General features: G+C 43.3%; 1 protein-coding gene across 1 annotated transcript in view; it reads right to left on the reverse strand.

Annotated features, from left to right (window-relative positions):
• Positions 1-19,411, reverse strand: part of DISP3 (dispatched RND transporter family member 3) — a 205,456-nt gene that overhangs the window by 138,037 nt on the left and 48,008 nt on the right. The window contains exon 2 of the mRNA XM_089658398.1: positions 3,229-4,155. Within this exon, the coding sequence (XP_089514524.1) occupies positions 3,229-4,150 (922 nt within the window). The 5' untranslated portion in view covers positions 4,151-4,155. The remainder of the gene's footprint in view (positions 1-3,228; positions 4,156-19,411) is intronic.

Here is a 19,411-nt window from a genome sequence, read left to right on the forward strand (position 1 = left end):
GGCTGTAAAAGCAATCTCTCCTAGATTGTAAACTCAAAAAAGCAGGGCCCTCGAACCCCTCGTGTATTCTTTTGTTACTGTATTGTCTCATGTTCTGTCCTCCACCATATTGTGGATACAAATGGAGAAACAGAAAAAGGGCGCACCGACCTAGTGCATTATCGTTTAAAATAATTTATTAAAGAAACAAAAATAGGTATCATACTCACAATGGACATAATAACACAGGCATGTCAAACTGAACAAGGTGTATGATCTGAGCTCTGAGGAAGAGGTTGTGTCCTCGAAACGCGTTAGAAAGTTGGTCATCCAGGGTTCCATCGTATGGACTCAGATGTTGTTTGGATCATACACCTTGTTCAGTTTGACATGCCTGTGTTATTATGTCCATTGTGAGTATGATACCTATTTTTGTTTCTTTAATAAATTATTTTAAACGATAATGCACTAGGTCGGTGCGCCCTTTTTCTGTTTCTCCATTTGTATCCAGTGTATTCGGACCACCCCGGTCTGTTGAGGGCAGCAAGCAGTGCATATTCCAGAAAATTCCAGAACATTCCTATTGGGTCTACTGAGTCCTTTCCTAGCGCAGGAGTAAAGTGTTTGTTGTGTTGGATTCCCCACTATATTGTACAGCGCTGAGCAAACCTTTTGGCGCTATATAAATACTGTATCATAATAATAATAATAATTTCTCCTTCTTTCTGGCTGCATTCCTGCATCCATTTAGAAATACTGTGAGAGCTGTGATTTGTCACAGCTTGTCACATGGTACAAGGCTGTTGTGAATAACCTTGTACCATGTGACCTCTGTGATCATTCACAGATTTCACACGTAGTAAGCAATGATGTCAGAAGTGACATCTTGCTTACTACTATTCATGTGATCACTGATTGGCCAATCAGTGATCACATGATCGGGACCTCGCACAGAGGTCCCATACAGCGATCTGTGTTCCGCTGTGTCTGGAGGACACAGAGGGCACTGATCGCGGTGCCGTGTGCTCCCAGGGAGTGCGCACAGGCATAGATGTGGGGGGACATTTAGAAACGTCCACCCACATGGGCAGCGCTCCCATCCGGCTGTTTATCTACATGGGACGGACGGGAAGTGGTTACAATAAAGCTGGCCATACACTAGTAGATATTTGAACAAAGATACATATGAATATTCATATGAAAATTCTGGATATAATTGATGACTTGATGAATGTCGTTCAAAAGGACTTCAAAATTTAGTTTACTCATTATCATTCAATTTTGAAATGTTTTTAATTTCCTGAATGAAAACCACATTCACAGTAAGGAATTAGTTCGTCCAAGAAAAGTATTCCATCCTGCTCCTTTGAATTTTCTCATCACTGCTGTTGAAAATGAACATTGATTTGACCCCACTAATTATTCGAAAATCGAACCAACATTCTTATAAAAAAAAATTTTTAAGAAAATTCTACAGATGTATTGACAGCTTTAGAAACAAAATAAAGTTATGCTCCTACTAACATGTTTTAGGCCCTAGTTACACTTTCAGTTGGAGGGCTTTAAAAAAAGTACATTTTAGGATTATACCCCCTTATGCATTCAGTGGACAGTACTGCCACCAAATGCGACTCATTTACGTGAATTGGACTGCGCCACCATGTAGCGAGTGGCTACAATGCGGTGGTGCAGCGTTTACAGGCTTAAGCCAGGAAGTGAGGAGGCAACATATCACCTCCTCACCAACTGTCAATCGTCTCTGAAAGGCGATCCACTTCTAAAGTTTTCAGAGTTTTGGCACAGTCTGCCCCATCTACACTTAACCCTACACAGGGGCGTATATACCACAAGGCAAACAAGGCATTTGCCTTGGGCGGCATTTTTCAGGGGGGGCAGCAGCATTTTTCAGGGGGACAGCACTGCCCCCCCCCGAAAGAAGGGATGGAAGAAGAAACACACGCAGCATGGGGACCAAGTTGGATCTGAAGGAGGCTTCGGGCTTCTTGGTGATGTATGTAGAGCCTGACTCTTGTTCCTGTCCGGAGCTGTGAAGGTGAGTGTCTATCTCTCGCCGGGGTGGGGTTGCCATTGTATGGGGGGAGGGGGCGGTAGTAATGGAAGGCTCACTTGGGTGGGGGGGGGTCTGGGGTGTTGTTGGTCAATGTCAGGCTCTCTTCATCTTCATGGGGGAGGGGGGTGTTGGTCGGTGTCAGGGTCTCTCCGTGGTGGTGGTGGTAACTGATTTTTGTGTTGCCTAGGGCAGCATGAAACCTAAATACACCACTGACCCTACAGCTGTGTTTCTCAACCTTTTTTCAGTCTTGAGGCACCCCATAATAAAATGTGAAAAACGATTCTAATTGTTTTATATATAGCAGCAACATCCACACATGTAGGACACCCAACATTGGAGGTGATTTATTCTTCCAAAGCAAATACACTTTTGCACACTGGTACTGACTAGTATGCCAATGTTTCTCTTCTCCCTCAGTTTTGTCTCCATCACTGAGCTAATGTGACCCCCAGCACTGATGTAGAGGGGCAGGGGAGGGTCAAACTAGGATGCTGTGCAGGCAGCTGATATCCTCAACTGATGATGCCATTGGTTGTCAGGACGCACGGCGGCTAGAAAGTCGTAATGGTGCACAATGAACACCTGTGGCTTTGTGTAACTAAAAGGCAGGCTTGTTCCACCCTCTGGCTTATATACAACTTTTGGCCAATTTTTAGACATTTTGCCAAGGCACCTCAAGGCACACCAGAGCGCCAGGGCACCCTGATTGAGAAAGGTTGCCCTACAGCAACAGATTTTTTTTTGTGTGTTATTTAGATTAAAGAGTAGTTTCAGCAAGGGTTTCAAAAATTAAAAGTCAGCCGCTACAAGAAAATCTTTCTCAGATCCGAGCACCAGTCTTTTGATTTTAACTTTCAACAAGACTTCTAGTTTTATAAAATTATACTTCTTCAGCTTTTCAACTTTCAAAAGTCTTTTCATATATAAAAAAATAAATTTCTGCAGCTTTTTTAGCCTTAACAAGTTGTTTCTTTTTAGAACAGATGTTTCTGCAGCTTTTCAAATTTCATAAGTCTTTATATTTTTTAACATTTCTACAGCTTTTCAACCTTTTAGTTTTCAACTTTCAACATTTCTGCAGCTTTTCAACTTTCATTAAGCTTTTACGTAGATAAGAAAAATTATTGCAGCTGTTCAACTTTTTTGAATTAGAAAATGGAAATCTGTAGACTTACCGTGCACGTCAGCCAGGTCCTGGCCCATACCATCATAGTAGATCTTGCCGCCTTTCTCTGTGGGAAAGAAGTAGGTCAGGAGGGAACTAGGAGGTGAACAGTAAGAATAAGATCCCAATGGAAGGTCCTTTAAGACCTCATGAGGTTTCCAACAAAATTCCCGGAAGTGGGGGTGGTCCATGATTTTCCTCTCAATCCTATGGATGGTCATCAAACGTTCTTTAGTAAAGATATTATTCTCCTCATCCCCTCTGGCCAAGAAGATAAGTTCAATCCGCCAGTGAGCATGGCTCTGTGTGTTGGGAGTCACGTAAACACCTGAATATTCCTTAACAGATGCTCCGCGTGGGTGGCGAGACTGATTCACCGCCAGAGCCAAGGGTGCCGAAGGAGCGGGGATTGAGCCATTAGTTCTCAAAGTGTTATTGCACCATGGGGAGTTACGTTTGACTCTTACGGGACTGTCCTGCTGGGAGGTATTCAGGTGGAGTTGCTGTAGCTGCTCAAAGATCAATCGCTGCAACGTTTCGGATGTAAAGTCTGCAACGTCCCTGCGGTTCCTCCCCCATGTGCCAAACTGAGATTTCAAGGCAAGGGTCAACGCGTCGAACCGCTGGGAGGACTGATGATTGCGGATCTCGAATGCATTGTAAGAGATGTCAATGTCAAGAGTTGGGTAATGTACAAACATGATGACGGAGAGGACGACAGGGACCAAACAGCCCAAAGCCAGTAGAAAAGCGGCACAGTAAACATTTGTAAACACCCACCCCACTATATTCCAGAACTCGCATGGTGGCATGGCGTCTTTTAAAGGCTTAGAAGTCCACTGGCAGTTCTTGCATATAGGTGATCTAAAGGCCACCTCGTCATCTTCGTCATCAAGCCACGCGTCCTGTAACAGGGGGTCATCTGTGTCCATGTTACCTGCAAACCACAGTGCCGTGGAAAGGAAAAATACATTAGAAAGGGTCAAAAAGAACTGGAGACACATGGAGGCCACCTGGGCTTTTTTTTCTCAGAGAACAGGTGCAGGTACTCCCTCCTTCCTAGTAAACCCTTGTCTCCACTCCCTACCCGACTCCAAGCATTATCTCTTGGTTCCACCCCTTGTCCCTATCCCCCTAAGTACTGAACCAAGCATCAATTGTGGTACTAAGAAAGTTGTATGGAATTTGTTATAGTGATCCTAAAGTCTTGTTTTGTTTTATTTTTTTTTGTAAATAAGAAACTTGTTATACTTTTTGCACAGAGCAGTCCAGATCCTCCTCTTTTTGGCTCCCCCGCCAGCGCCCCTGGCCCCTCCCTCCTGTCAGTTGTCCCCATAGCAAGCAGCTATGCAGTATTCCAGCACGCTCCTGAGCCGTAGCTCTGTCTGTCCATTGGCACACAGAGCAGTGGATCAGTCCCACCCTTTCCTCTCCTGATTGGCTCACTGGCTGTGATTGACAGCAGTGGGAGCCAATAGCTACCTCCGTCAATCAGGAATAATAGCTGCCAGAGAACCAAGGCTCTCAAGGACATCGCTGGATCGGGGTGGGGCTCAAGTAAGTGTTAGGGGGGCTGCTACACACAGGAGATTTTTTACCCATTCAGCAACAATCGTTCCACCCCAGCAGTTAGAGACCCCCACCAGTGTCAGCAGTAATTGACTCCCTGGCATTCTACTAACCCACCAGCAACAATAGATCCTCCACCAGCAACAGCAGACCTCCCCACCAACAATAGAACCTTTAGCAGCTAGCATCAGTAGTCCCTCCAGCACAAACCAGCACACCTTGCCTTGCCCTTGCCACCCCAGCACCCCTTGCCATACATTCAGCACTGGAGGTGCCGGAACTCTGTTCCCCCATGTTCCCCATGAAAAAAAAAATCCCTGGAAGCCAATACTGACATCTCCTTTTGAAAAAGCTAGTTTCTTGGGTGACATGGTTTTTCAGAATTGTCAGTACTTTTTGGGTTACTGACCCCATATAAGTATACAGATCAGGTTTTCTCCCTTCACCAGCAGCAGACTTATTTAGGTTCAAGCACTGAAGTCAGAAAAGGTCAGTTTACTGGAAGGAGGGATCAGCAAACACAGCCTAGGTGTTTTTCTTGCAATTAAAGCATTCTCTCAGGACTGGTTTCCTCTTTTCTGTTGAAAACTGAAGAACTTATATGGCAATTATACGGCGACTTCCTAGGTAATGACCACTTTTTGTACTCCACGTTCCTACATTCAGATACATTTTGTTGAAGGGTATTTCAAGTCAAAAAACTTTTGTTTTGGATAGAGTAGGGAAGGTTTTTATTGCTGTGTCCCTGCTGGGGAGAGTCATCCTTTCTATTTGTCCTGATGACCATTGTCACCCAGACAAATAGTGAAGGAAAATTTTATAAATGGAAACATGGAATAGGGGGTGTAGAAAATGAGTCTTTTGAACATGTCGTTTATTTCCAAAAGTTTTCGGAATATGTGGGAAGAAAATGAAAACTTATTGTTTTTTACACAAAGTTGTCCATTTACCAGATATTTCTAACACATAGCACATAAATACTGTAGTGGATTGTGATAGACAGTCCACGTTCTATTAGATGATCAGTAAAATGACAATTTTATAGTCTTGCTACTTTCTGCTTCTTTCTCTTTAAATTCCTTACTCTCTTAAGTAAACAATCAGATATAAGTTGACAGAACAATGATGATAATTAAGATGGCGCCTTCATCAGGAGTCTTACCCTAGGTGACTCATTAGGAGAAAAGTATCTTTTAATGTAAACAACCCCCATAAAAGGGAATGAGTCTTTTTGGGGACAATGATTGGAAGATATCAACACGGATGGAAGAACATGCAGAAACCCAGTGGGCTTTTCACCCAATCAATGTATATGCTTTGCCTGCATCATAAGCCCTATAAATGATACTGTTAGTTCCTCAATAAAACAGAATTTTAGGAAGTTGGCAAACTGCAACAGTGTCAGTGTCTTGCTTCCACGTGCACGTAATTCTATATTAATTTGGCTCACTGGTAGATCACGGTAAATGGTCTGTAGGTGATCTAGTCCAAAACATTTTGGCGCCCAACGTGGGGCCCGGGTTCTGAACACCGGACCAGCCGACCGAGAGTGGATGAGGGGGACCGTGGAGCATTCCAGACTTGGAGACTGATCACCTCCTAAAGCGATAAGTGAATTTTTATGTTTAATAATTCCTTACCTGCGTAGTCTGGGCTACTCACCTGTCTGGCTGTCTGTTGGTCAGCAAAGGACAGGTATACTTGCCCGGGGCTCCTTTGAACCCACCTGTCTGTGTAACGTCATCTACCAGTGTGATATGTCTTGTCTTTTGTGTTGTCTGTGTGTACCAGCGTGATTGGTTGTTGAAAAAAAAACCTCAAAATATTTTCTGCTACCTCTCTTGAGTATGCCAATACCAAATGTGTGAGACTTTTCCACAGCCTGGCCATATACAGAGGCCCAACATCCAAGTAGCACCTTTAGGCATTCTAGAGGCAAAAATTACACATCTAATTTCCTGACGTATCACACTTTTGAAGGCAGAGGAAAACACCCACAAAATTACCCAATTTTGGAAAGAAAACACTCCAACGTATTTTTTATGGGGCATAATGAGTCTTTTGAACATCTCGTTTTTTTTCACAAGTTTTCAGAAAATGTGGAAAAAAAATGAAAACGTAATTTTTTTACACAAAGTTTTTCGTTTTTTAAGATATTTCTAACACATAACATGTAAATACCACAAAATACACCCCAAAATACATTCTGCTACTCCTCCTGAGTATGGCAATACCACATGTGTAAGACTTTTCCACAGCCTGACAACATAGAGCGGCCCAACATGCAAGGAGCACTATCAGGTGTTCTAGGGACATAAATTACACATCTAATATCTTGACAACCTATTACACTTTTGAAGGCCCTGAAGCACCAGGACAATGGAATTACCCACATAATGACCCCATTTTGAGAAGCAAACACTCCAACGTATATTCTATGAGGCATAATGAGTCTTTTGAACATGTCGTTTTTTTTCCACAAGTGTACGGAATATGTGGAAAGAAAATGAAAACGTATTTTTTTTCACACAAAATGCACTGATGGGTGCTGATTAGGGTGCACTGATGGGTGCTGATGAGGGTGCACTGATGGGTGCTGATGAGGCTGCACTTGTGGGTGCTGATGGGGGTGCACTTGTGGGTGCTGATGGGGGTGCACTGCTGGGTGCTGACAAGGGTGCGGTGATGGGGGTGCACTGATGGGTGCTGATGTGAAGTGATGAGGCTGCACTAATGGGCACTGATGAGGTTGCACTGATGTGCAATAATGCACTGCACTGAGGCTGCACTGATAAACTGCCACTGATGTACACTGATGGGTGATAATGAAGATCCACTGATAGGGTGGCACTGATGTGTATGAATAAGTGTCACTGATGTACACTGATAAGCTGCAGTAATTAGGTAGCACTGATAGTAACTGATGAGCACTGATGTGCACTGATAAGTTGCAGTGATGAGGCAGCACTGATAGGCACTAATAAGCTGCAGTGATGAAGTAGCACTGGTGGACACTGATGAGCCCTCACTAATGGGCACTGATGAGCTCTGATATGCACAGGTGGGCACTGATGGGCACTGATATGCACAGCTGGGCACTGATGAGCTCTGATGTACACAGATGGGCACTGATGAGCACTGATATGCACAGAAGGGCACTGATGAGCACTGAAATGCACAGATGGGCGCTGATAAGCACAGATGGGCACTGATAAGCACAGATGGGCACACACTGGTGGGCACTGATGAGCACAGATGGGCACTGACAGGCACAGATGAGAACAGATGGGCACTGACAGGCACCAATGAGCACAGACAGGCAATGACGGGCACCCATGAGCACTGATGGGCACTAATATGCACTCACTGGCGGGCAATGATGAGCACAGATGAGCACAGATGGGCACTCACTGGTGGGCACTGATGAGCACAGATGGGCACCGATGAGCACTGACAGCACTTATATGCACTCACTGGTGGTCACCGATGAGCACAGATGGACACTGACTGGCACAGATGGGCATTGACGGGCACCGATGAGCACTGACGGACACTTATATACACTGACTGGCGGGCAGTGATGAGCATAGATGGGCACAGATGACACAGATGGGCACTCACTGGTGGGCACTGATGAGCACAGATGGACAATGACGGGCACTGATGAGTACAGATGGGCATTGATGAGCACAGATAGGGCACTGATCAGCACAGATGGACACTGATGGGCACTGATGAGTACAGATAGGGCACTGATAAGCACAGATAGGGCACTGATGAGCACAGATGGACACTGATGGGCACTGATGAGTACAGATGGGCACTGATGAGCACAGATAGGGCTCTGATGAGCACAGATGGACAGTGACGGGCACTGATGAGTACAGATGGGCATTGCTGAGCACAGATAGGGCACTGATGAGCACAGATAGGGCACTGATGAGCACAGATGGACACTGACGGGCACTGATGAGTACAGATGGGCACTGATGAGCACAGATAGGGCACTGATGAGCACACTCACAGTTTAGGAACCGATTCTCTCTCCTTTCCTCACACTTGGTATTGGTGTAAGGAAAGGAGAGAGAAAACCCAGTCATGACCCTGCTGTGTTTACACATCTGTCCAATGACGAGCAATCACAAATGTAAACAGCTGCTGTAATTGGCTGTTCATCCCTCTCTTCGTATTGTGCTGTGTCCCAGGGACACAGCCATCACTTACAGTTCCCAATGCATGCCACCAGGGGCGCACAGGAAGCACGATCATGGGAGGATGACGCCCTCCCAGAACTGGCCGGCCACGGTGAAGTCGTTCAGCTATCTGCGGTCGTCAAGTGGTTAAGTGACTTTGAACATGGCATGGCTGTTGGTGCCAGATGAGCTGGTCTGAGTATTTTAGAAAAGCTGCTGATCTACTGGGATTTTCACACACAACCATCTCTAGGGTCTACAGAGAATGGTCCGAAAAAGAGAAAATATCCAGTGAGCGGCAGTTGTGAAGATGAAAATGCCTTGTTGATGTCAGAGGAGAATGGGCAGACTGGTTGCTGCGACATTCAGATGGTAGGGTCAGAATTTGGCATACACAACAGCATGGATCCATCCTGCCTTGTATCTACGGTTCAGACTGGTGGTGTAATGAGGTGGGGGATATTTTCTTGGCGCTAGCAAGGTGTACCTAATAAAGTGTCCAGTGAGTGTAGATATATTGTATGGTTACATCAGTCCCTAACCCTCAAGGATCTTACAATTTGAGGTCCATAACTCACATTCGTACATACACATACTAGGGCCAATTTACCTACCAGCATGTCTTTGGAGCATGGAGGGAAACCAGAGTACCTCGAGGAAACATGGGGAATGTGCAAACTCCAGGCAGGTGGTACCGTGGTTGAGATTTAAACCAAAGACCCTAGTGCTGCCAGGAAGAAGGGCTAACCATTTAGCCATTGTGCTGCTATTTACTTGCAAATAGAAGTCTGTTGAGTAATGGACAACCAGAGTATTTGTACAATTTATCAAACTATGAAGTAGCCGTTCTTAATCTTAAACACTCTTCAATGGAGGCAGGATTAAAAAAACTAAATAAAGTGGGCCTTGTTAGCAGATAATATCTTAAAGGAGAACCCCACCATTTCTTAATAAATATGTTGTGTGGATAGCTGGTTGCCATTGACTATTCTGTCATGGATGTAATGCTTGGCTGAAAATTGATTTATTATGTGCCAACTTATGTGACTGTAAATTCTTTATTATTATTTTTTTTTTTATTATTGAAATAATAAACATGTTATACTTACCTGCTCTGTGCAATGGTTTTGCAAAAGGCAACCTGATCCTCCTTTTCTTAGGTCCCCCGTCGGCGCTCCTGGCTCCTCCCCCCTGCCAAGTGCCCCAACAGAAAGCCACTTGTTATGGGGGCACTCGTATGTGTTCACTCTTAAGGCGGTTATGCTTGTCCATTGACACACTGAGCAGGACTCAGCCCCGCCCTCATTCCTCACTGGCTGTGACTGACAGGAGTAGGAGCCAATGGCTCCCGCTGCTACCCCTGAGCCAATGAAGAGCAAAAGAGCTGAGAGATGTGCTGCTCTCATGCACATCACTAGATCAAGATTGGGCTCAGGTAAGTATAAGGAGGGCTGGTGGGGAGCTGCATGCAGAAGGTTTTTTACCCTAATGCAGAGAATGTGAACAAAATCCTCTCTTGTAATAATAGAGGTATAGACTCCAGAGAGAGAAATATCATTTCCCCCGGTACAAATCATTACTAATACCTCATCTGGAATATGCAGTTCAGTTTTGGGCACCAATTCACAAAAAGAACATTGGGGAACTGGAGAAAGTACAGAGAAGGGCAACCAAATTGATAAGAGGCATGGAGGAGCTCAGCTATGAGGAAAGATTAGAGGAACTGAATTTATTCTCTCTTGAGGAGATTAAGGGGGATATGATCTCCATGTATAATACATAAGGGGGGATATGATCTCCATGTATAATACATAAGGGGGGATATGATCACCATGTATAATACATAAGGGGGGATATGATCTCCATGTATAATACATAAGGGGGGATATGATCTCCATGTATAATACATAAGGGGGGATATGATCACCATGTATAATACATAAGGGGGGATATGATCTCCATGTATAATACATAAGGGGGGATATGATCACCATGTATAATACATAAGGGGGGATATGATCTCCATGTATAATACATAAGGGGGATATGATCACCATGTATAATACATAAGGGGGGATATGATCTCCATGTATAATACATAAGGGGGGATATGATCTCCATGTATAATATCCCCCCTTGTAAGCCATGTATAATACATAAGGGGGACATGATCACCATGTATAATACATAAGGGGGGATATGATCTCCATGTATAATACATAAGGGGGATATGATCGCCATGTATAATACATAAGGGGGGATATGATCTCCATGTATAATACATAAGGGGGGATACGATCTCCATGTATAATACATAAGGGGGGATATGATCATCATGTATAATGCATAAGGGGGGATATGATCTCCATGTATAATACATAAGGGGGGGGATATGATCTCCATGTATAATACATAAGGGGGGGTATGATCGTCATGTATAATACATAAGGGGGGATATGATCTCCATGTATAATACATAAGGGGGATATGATCGTCATGTATAATACATAAGGGGGGATATGATCTCCATGTATAATACATAAGGGAGGATATGATCACCATGTATAATACATAAGGGGGATATGATCTCCATGTATAATACATAAGGGGGATATGATCTCCATGTATAATACATAAGGGGGGATATGATCTCCATGTATAATACATAAGGGGGGATATGATCTCCATGTATAATACATAAGGGGGGATATGATCACCATGTATAATACATAAGGGGGGATATGATCTCCATGTATAATACATAAGGGGGGGATATGATCACCATGTATAACACATAAGGGGGATATGATCTCCATGTATAATACATAAGGGGGGATATGATCTCCATGTATAATACATAAGGGGGATATGATCTCCATGTATAATACATAAGGGGGGATATGATCTCCATGTGTAATACATAAGGGGGATATGATCTCCATGTATAATACATAAGGGGGGATATGATCACCATGTATAATACATAAGGGGGATATGATCTCCATGTATAATACATAAGGGGGGATATGATCTCCATGTATAATACATAAGGGGGATATGATCTCCATGTATAATACATAAGGGGGATATGATCTCCATGTATAATACATAAGGGGGATATGATCTCCATGTATAATACATAAGGGGGGATATGATCTCCATGTATAATATATAAGGGGGGATATGATCTCCATGTATAATACATAAGGGGGGATATGATCACCATGTATAATACATAAGGGGGATATGATCGCCATGTATAATACATAAGGGGGGATATGATCACCATGTATAATGCATAAGGGGGGATATGATCTCCATGTATAATACATAAGGGGGGATATGATCTCCATGTATAATACATAAGGGGGGATATGATCTCCATGTATAAATACATAAGGGGGGATATGATCACCATGTATAATACATAAGGGGGGGATATGATCTCCATGTATAATACATAAGGGGGGATATGATCTCCATGTATAATACATAAGGGGGGGATATGATCACCATGTATAATACATAAGAGGATATGATCTCAATGTATAAATACATCAGTGGTTCATATAGTGAACTCGGTGTAGAGTTATTCACCCTGAGGTCATCACAGAGGACAAGGGGGCAATCTTTACGTCTGGAGGAAAAGAAATTTAATCTCCAAACATGGAAAGGTTTCTTCACAGTAAGAGCTGTGAAAATGTGGAATAGACTACCTCAAGAGTTGGTGGATTGCTTCAAAAAAGGCCTGGATTTTATTCCTAGATACACAGAATATAACTGGATATAACATTTATAGGTAACGTTGATCCAGGGAATATCCGATTGCCTCTCGGGGGATCAGGAAGGATTTTTTTTCCCCTCACGAGCAAATTGGATCATGCTTTGCTGGGTTTTTTTGCCTTCCTCTGGATCAGCTGTGGGTGTAGGATTATAACTTTTTTTTTTCTATGGTTGAACTGGATGGACTTTAGTCTTTTTTCAGCCAGACTAACTATGTAATGCATTAAGCTAAAAAAACCTTCTGCCTTCAGAACCACTTTAAAGTTTAAATGCCTATATACCCCCCCCCCCCCCCGTCAACATGATTTAAACCCATTGACATTATCACTGGGTCTCTGTGCTTCTCTATGCATGACTGGTGGGGGCCACCAGGTTGCTGTACATAGCTTTCTAAAAACATCCCAGCACCCTGCCTCAGTGCTCCTCTCAAGGTCCCTTGACCGCGATTCAAGTAGTAAGCTGGCACTTGGGAGGAGTTATGCAAATATCAAAATGCATAATGAAAGGAGTGAGTGTTTCCTTGACAGACTACAATTGCATATAGATTCCCCCTACATTACACTCACATGTAATGCTGAGCCTCTGCGATTAACAGAACTGAAATCTAATGAATAAAAGGGGTGGTCCAAGGCAGTCCGATCCATTCTGCGGGGAACGTCGGAGGGGGTGTCACTAAATGGTACCGCACTGGGTGACACCAACCCTAGGGATGCCTCTGGTCCAAAGACAGTTAGACTGGGAAGGAAAGTGCTAGAGGATGCTGGGTGTCCTCCAGCCAGTCAATGGCTGACTTGCTGCAGCTTCTAATGTACATTGTTAGGTGCTCAGAGCATGCAGTGAAATCGTAGTCGGAAATTTTAGTACAGGAGAGGAGCCTGTACAACTGTGCAAGACTGAGAGGAAGACCGGAGTTCAGATTTAATATCCGCAGACGGCTCCCATGCTGGGTTATCTAGTGTTTGCTGATAAAGTTTGATCCGTGGTGGTTATGGCACTTTGTCTGTCTTGCTGAATAAAGTCACACATGTCTATGGGGCTGTCATGATGACACATCTCGGATTTTGTGCTCAGTGTGATCCCATTTATTGTACAAACATGAAAATAGATCCGCCATGCTCCCTGGTGAAGACATCTCCTCTTCAGAGGTGACAGCTGACATAAAGGGACATAGACTTGTCAGCCATCACCGGCTTCTCCTGAATGGCGTCGACACGGAGTCAGTCTTGCACGCTGTCAACATAATTAGTCCCCCCCGGGCTGCAGTTCAATACGTCTGGCAGTCGCATATCGAAGACGACTTTCAAGGCGCACGGGGCCTCTGGGTCGCACCATCTCGTGATGAGTCACCTTCTCCCCATGTAGGATGGAAAATAATCAATAAGACCATCTTCTCTTCAGTCTGAGCCTAACAAATCACTCTGGATTGCGTTAAAGCTCCCGGTATAATTTGTGGCGACAGAGGAGCCTTAACAAGCTCCTTCTACACTACGGGGCTTGCGTCTCAAAACGAATCCTCATTCCGATTCATAGTTGGACGCGTTTTTCTCAGTAGTTTGACGTGCGCCTTCTCCTGAGTGTACGAATGATGAGCGTCATGCCAAATACATAAATGGAAATGCAGAAACAAGATACATTTATTATTGGTATCAAGATGCCTTCACCTTGGCACCCCAGAAGATACGAAAATCATAACTGGCATTTGCAAATATGTTTTACTTACATATCCGCCAAACATGGAATTCACAGCAAATAGCTAAGTACTTCTGTGTTTACTGTGTTACCTCCCAAAGGGTTCTTAATCCTGTTTAGCCAGTCTTGATTACATGCCAACCAGGGTTGGGACAAGGGGTGGGCAGGAGGGGCAACTGCCCTGAGAAGGAGGCACCACTTTACCGCAGTCACGCTCCAGATCAGCTGTTGCTCTCACACTGTGCTTTAACATGCCCACTCCAAGTACCTCCATGCCCACAGCTGACATGAAAAATACAACATGCATGTGCAATTACCTTCTAGCTGCTGAAAAGCAAGAGATTGACCATGCATGTTCAGTGTACACTGCATGCCAACCATGAGCAGCTGAAGCAAGGGGGCAAAAATTGGCCACAGGGCAGTACACCCATTCTTTACAGTAGGAGAGGAGGGAGGCACAGTTCCACATCCCTGCCCTGGATGCTGGACTAGGGGCGGGCTGACAACTCATGGGGCCCCTGGGCAATAGAGGATCATGGAGCCCCTGTGTCCTTGCCCAAACTCAAAAACGCCTATGAAAAAGGTACCAGGGGCATCTCATGGGGCCTCCTACTGATCCTGGGCCCTCGGGAAGTGCCCGAGTTTCCAAATGGTCAGTCCGCCCCTGTGCTGGACATACTTGTCCCAGTACCAATGTCAACTATCCTGAATTTGTTGGGACCTCCCAACCTCTTAGTTTTCTGTCTCACCAACAGGGGAGGACTGACCATTCAGGCACTCGGGCACTGCCCGAGGGCCCGGGGTCAGTGGGAGGCCCCTTGCAATGCCCCTGGTACCTTTTTTATAGGCTTTTTTGGGTGTGCTTTGAGTGTGGGCAAGGAGACAGGGGCCTCATGATCCCCTATTGCCCGGGGGCCCCATGAGTTGTCAGTCCACCCCTGCTCACCAACGGTGTGTCTGGGGCTAGGTCCCAGGATCACAGCATCAGTCTTATTTAAAGTTACTAAACATGCACAGTATTTCAAAAAGCCATTCGTTGTGGGACTCTGAGCCACAGGTAGGCAGTCTCTGTGTATTTAAAGTTGAGGTCTGGGGTGGGACCAACCTATAATGTGAGTGTGATAGGTGGTCCCCGCATATTTAGACCCAACACAGGGAGGCTGGATACAGATGTTGTACTCATTAACACTGACTTAACTTGCTCTTCTGAAACAAGCAGTAAATCACAGTGCAGATCTAACTGGTATCAGCTTACCTCAGTCCATATGAGCACTGCCGAAACTCCTAAGCCCCAATGAAGGGGGAGTCTGACTCCCGACGCATGTTGGATGTTTATCTGCTATGAACCAATTTTATCATTAAAAATTTTGATGTTTGGCGCTTTCATTGCATTGTATGCTCACATATTTAGAGGCACGATCTGGGTGGAACCAACCCATAAAGTAGGTATGATTTGGAAATGACCACCTGGAAAAAGAGCAGATGTCATACAGAGCAGATGGGTGAGGTTAAGAGGCTGTTATAAGAAGGCTTTATAGTGATACACCCTGATCTGTAGGGGAGCTTTTTGATATATTTAGTCACTTCTCACCATAGCCTGTATGGTTATATTGTCCTGTCACAAGCCCTACTCCATAGAAGCCATGGTTTCCATATACTGCAGTGATGAAGGTCAAAATATCTGAAACAGCTGTATGAGATTTGGAATAAATGGCTCTATACTATTAGGCTATATTTGCAGTATACACCACCAGCAGTTCTGTATGTGCATTTGGCGGTTTTCCATTGTCATCTTCATCTTGGCTGGATCCTAAGGGATATTCTCATGGGAACAAAAACTGGTGCACCTACTGGGAAAGGGAATAATTCCCTGGCGGAGGATTCTGAGAGGTCCAGTGCCTCATGATTTGACTGTGCTAGCTAGTCTGGTCAGAGGCTGAGATGTCAGAGAGCCCACTGTGGCAAGCACCACCTGAGAGGGTGACCTGGGGTGCCAGAGTAGCACTATTGGTTTGGGACCACACTGTATGAAACAGCACTAGGCCAAAGCTTTTTTTTGCACCACACCTCATGAGTTAGGCCTTTTGGCTGAGACCAGGGCAATTTTTGTTACCAGGCCACAAGGCCTAGCCATTGCAGCTGCACTGGCACATTTTATAATTTTCTCTTATTTATTTTCTTCACGTTTCTGTAACTTTTTCACTTATACGTAAGCTTTTTTTCACTTGAATTGTAGGGTGTGGGTTTTTGGGCCTATCCTGAGATCTAGAAGGAGAAAAAGTGGCCCTTAGGTTTTTTCCTCACCTGCCTTGGGGAGGTCACTCTTTTAGAGACCCCCTCACCCTGTACTTATTGGTCAGTTTCAGCTGACCATGAGGAGAGGAATCCACTGGGCCTTTTGGTGTGCCTTGCCCCCGTCAGGAGTCCTACACCTTGGGTGGTCATTGAAGGGTCCTTCCTCTTCTGGAGGGGACCATATGACACACTCCTAACTGCACAATTTTGTGTTTTGCTTTTGCGCACTGTACCATAGATTCAGAGTTGTATATAGTTTGAAATAAATGCTGTATATTAGGCTATATTTGCACTTTACACCACCAACAGGTCTGTATGTGCATTTGGCTGTTAAGGCACAAAGAAATTATTTGCAGGGCTCTACCCATTGTCTTGAAATGAGGAATAATCTTACTTTTGGGATATGCAAGATGTTCTGTTCGAAGAATGTGCTACGTACTGATTTAGTTGAGGGGCTTTTTGTTCCCTTTAGTCCATCTCATCATAATCTGCATGGATATACTGTTACATACTGATTTGTAAAATTACTGACATGTCCACTTTAAGGAGTTTTTTAGATGAGATACACTTATGAGGAAGGAAAAGATAATAAAGATTTAAAGTGACTCATCAGGATAACATGAGATCTCTGGGTGTCCTCTTTTGCGTTCCAAAGCCCTTAACTCCTCCATGATTAACTTGTCGGTAATTTATGGTAATTCATTCAGAACCATCTGAATCTCCTTTCTCCCCCTTACCGCTACACCTCACCCTTTCACACTTCTCTTCCCGCCAGCTGACAGTTTCAGGTCGAGTGGTATTTTCAGAAAAGGATGTGTCAAAAAAAGAAGAAAAAAAAAAAGACTCAAGAAAGTTATACTTTTCTAGAAGATTGTGGTCAGGATAAGGGTGAATATGGATAAGTGCAAGTAAAGATTTCCCAAAGGGCCTTCTCTCTCCTTTTTTATGGTTCTTAGCATTGAAAAGTTTAAACTGAACAAGGCTCCAGCTAAACTCCAGTTGATACATAGCACTCCAATCCTTGCATAGTTTCACAGTTCAGTATTCCAAGAAATGTTATAACGGGCCAATTTCTCTGTGATTTGTGAGATTCCTATATTGTTGGGTACCTAAGTACTAGACTCCTTTTCATTGGATATAGCTGTGGCCCTCAGATATAATGTTACCCCTTAAAGCGGTAGCAAACTGCAAAAAAAAACATTCTCCAAAAAATTTCACCTGCAAAATAATAACATAATGTGCATGTATGCATTGCCAAAGTATAACATAATGTGCATGTATGCATCTCCAAAGTATGACATGATGTGCATGTATGCATTGCCAAAGTATAACATAATGCGCATGTATGCATCGCCAAAGTATGACATAATGTGCATGTATGCATTGCCAAAGTATGACATGATGTGCATGTATGCATTGCCAAAGTATAACATAATGCGCATGTATGCATCGCCAAAGTATGACATAATGTGCATGTATGCATCGCCAAAGTATGACATGATGCGCATGTATGCATCGCCAAAGTATGACATAATGCGCATGTATGCATCGCCAAAGTATGACATAATGCGCATGTATGCATTGCCAAAGTATGACATAATGCGCATGTATGCATCGCCAAAGTATGACATGATGCGCATGTATGCATCGCCAAAGTATGACATAATGCGCATGTATGCATCGCCAAAGTATGACATAATGCGCATGTATGCATTGCCAAAGTATGACAAAATTTTTATGAAATTATTGTATTTTGTGAAATGCATTGCAATCAATGAGGAAGGCAAAATTAAAGTTTTTTTTGGATATTTCTTAATGGGTACAACGGGCTTTAAATGGCTCCTGAAGGTTAATGAAGCTCCTTTCATCTATCCTGCACCTATATTTGAGCCCTAAAAATGGATCCTCATTAGCCGTGCTATTTTTTTTTGTAACAGAAAGGTAAAAAAACACTGTTAAAGTGTTTTTTAAAAAATGTAAGTGACAGTACATAATGAGGATCAAATACACAAATGATTAAAAAAAAAGGAAAACAATAATACCATGTTCTGGAAAACAATAATACCAAGTTCTCAAGATAATAAAAAAAACTATCCAAATAATACACCCTCTAGATAAAGAAAAAAATCTTTTTAAAGCAAATTCAACTTAAGTAGCTGAATGAACAAATTATATTTTGCTTTATAGAAATTTGGCAGATGATGAAATTGGTAATTTCACAGCTAAATTAATTTAATCTAAATCAATTTGTTCATCTCTGCTTCTGACCTCCATGCTTTGTCAGCAAGTCAGCTATGATGTCTCCTATATTTCCATTCTGACAAATTCCTTTTTAATTATAATAACTGTTTATCCTTTTTTTTTTAATTTTTAGGCTCACAAAATAAATGAAAGGCTTTTGTACATTTTATTTTATTTATTTTGTGCTGTTAATACAACATCTGAAAGCAGTTCTTTGACACATTCCTGTACATTTTTGATTTTTGTATTGCTTTTTGTCAAACTCTCTTTAATGCATGCCATCTATAAATCATAGTTTTTTTGGAGCATTTATCAGTTTAGTCATCTTTATGTTAACTCTGCAGGATGATACGGAAAAGAAAACTCTCAGCCTGCAAAAGTGACGGCTAAATAAGAGATCTTATCGTGGCGACAGGTGATAAG

This window comes from Staurois parvus, unplaced genomic scaffold, assembly GCF_062004578.1.
Source record: "Staurois parvus isolate SC_StPar_1 unplaced genomic scaffold, SC_StPar_1.0 ptg001066l, whole genome shotgun sequence".
Taxonomy (NCBI): Eukaryota; Metazoa; Chordata; class Amphibia; order Anura; family Ranidae; genus Staurois; species Staurois parvus.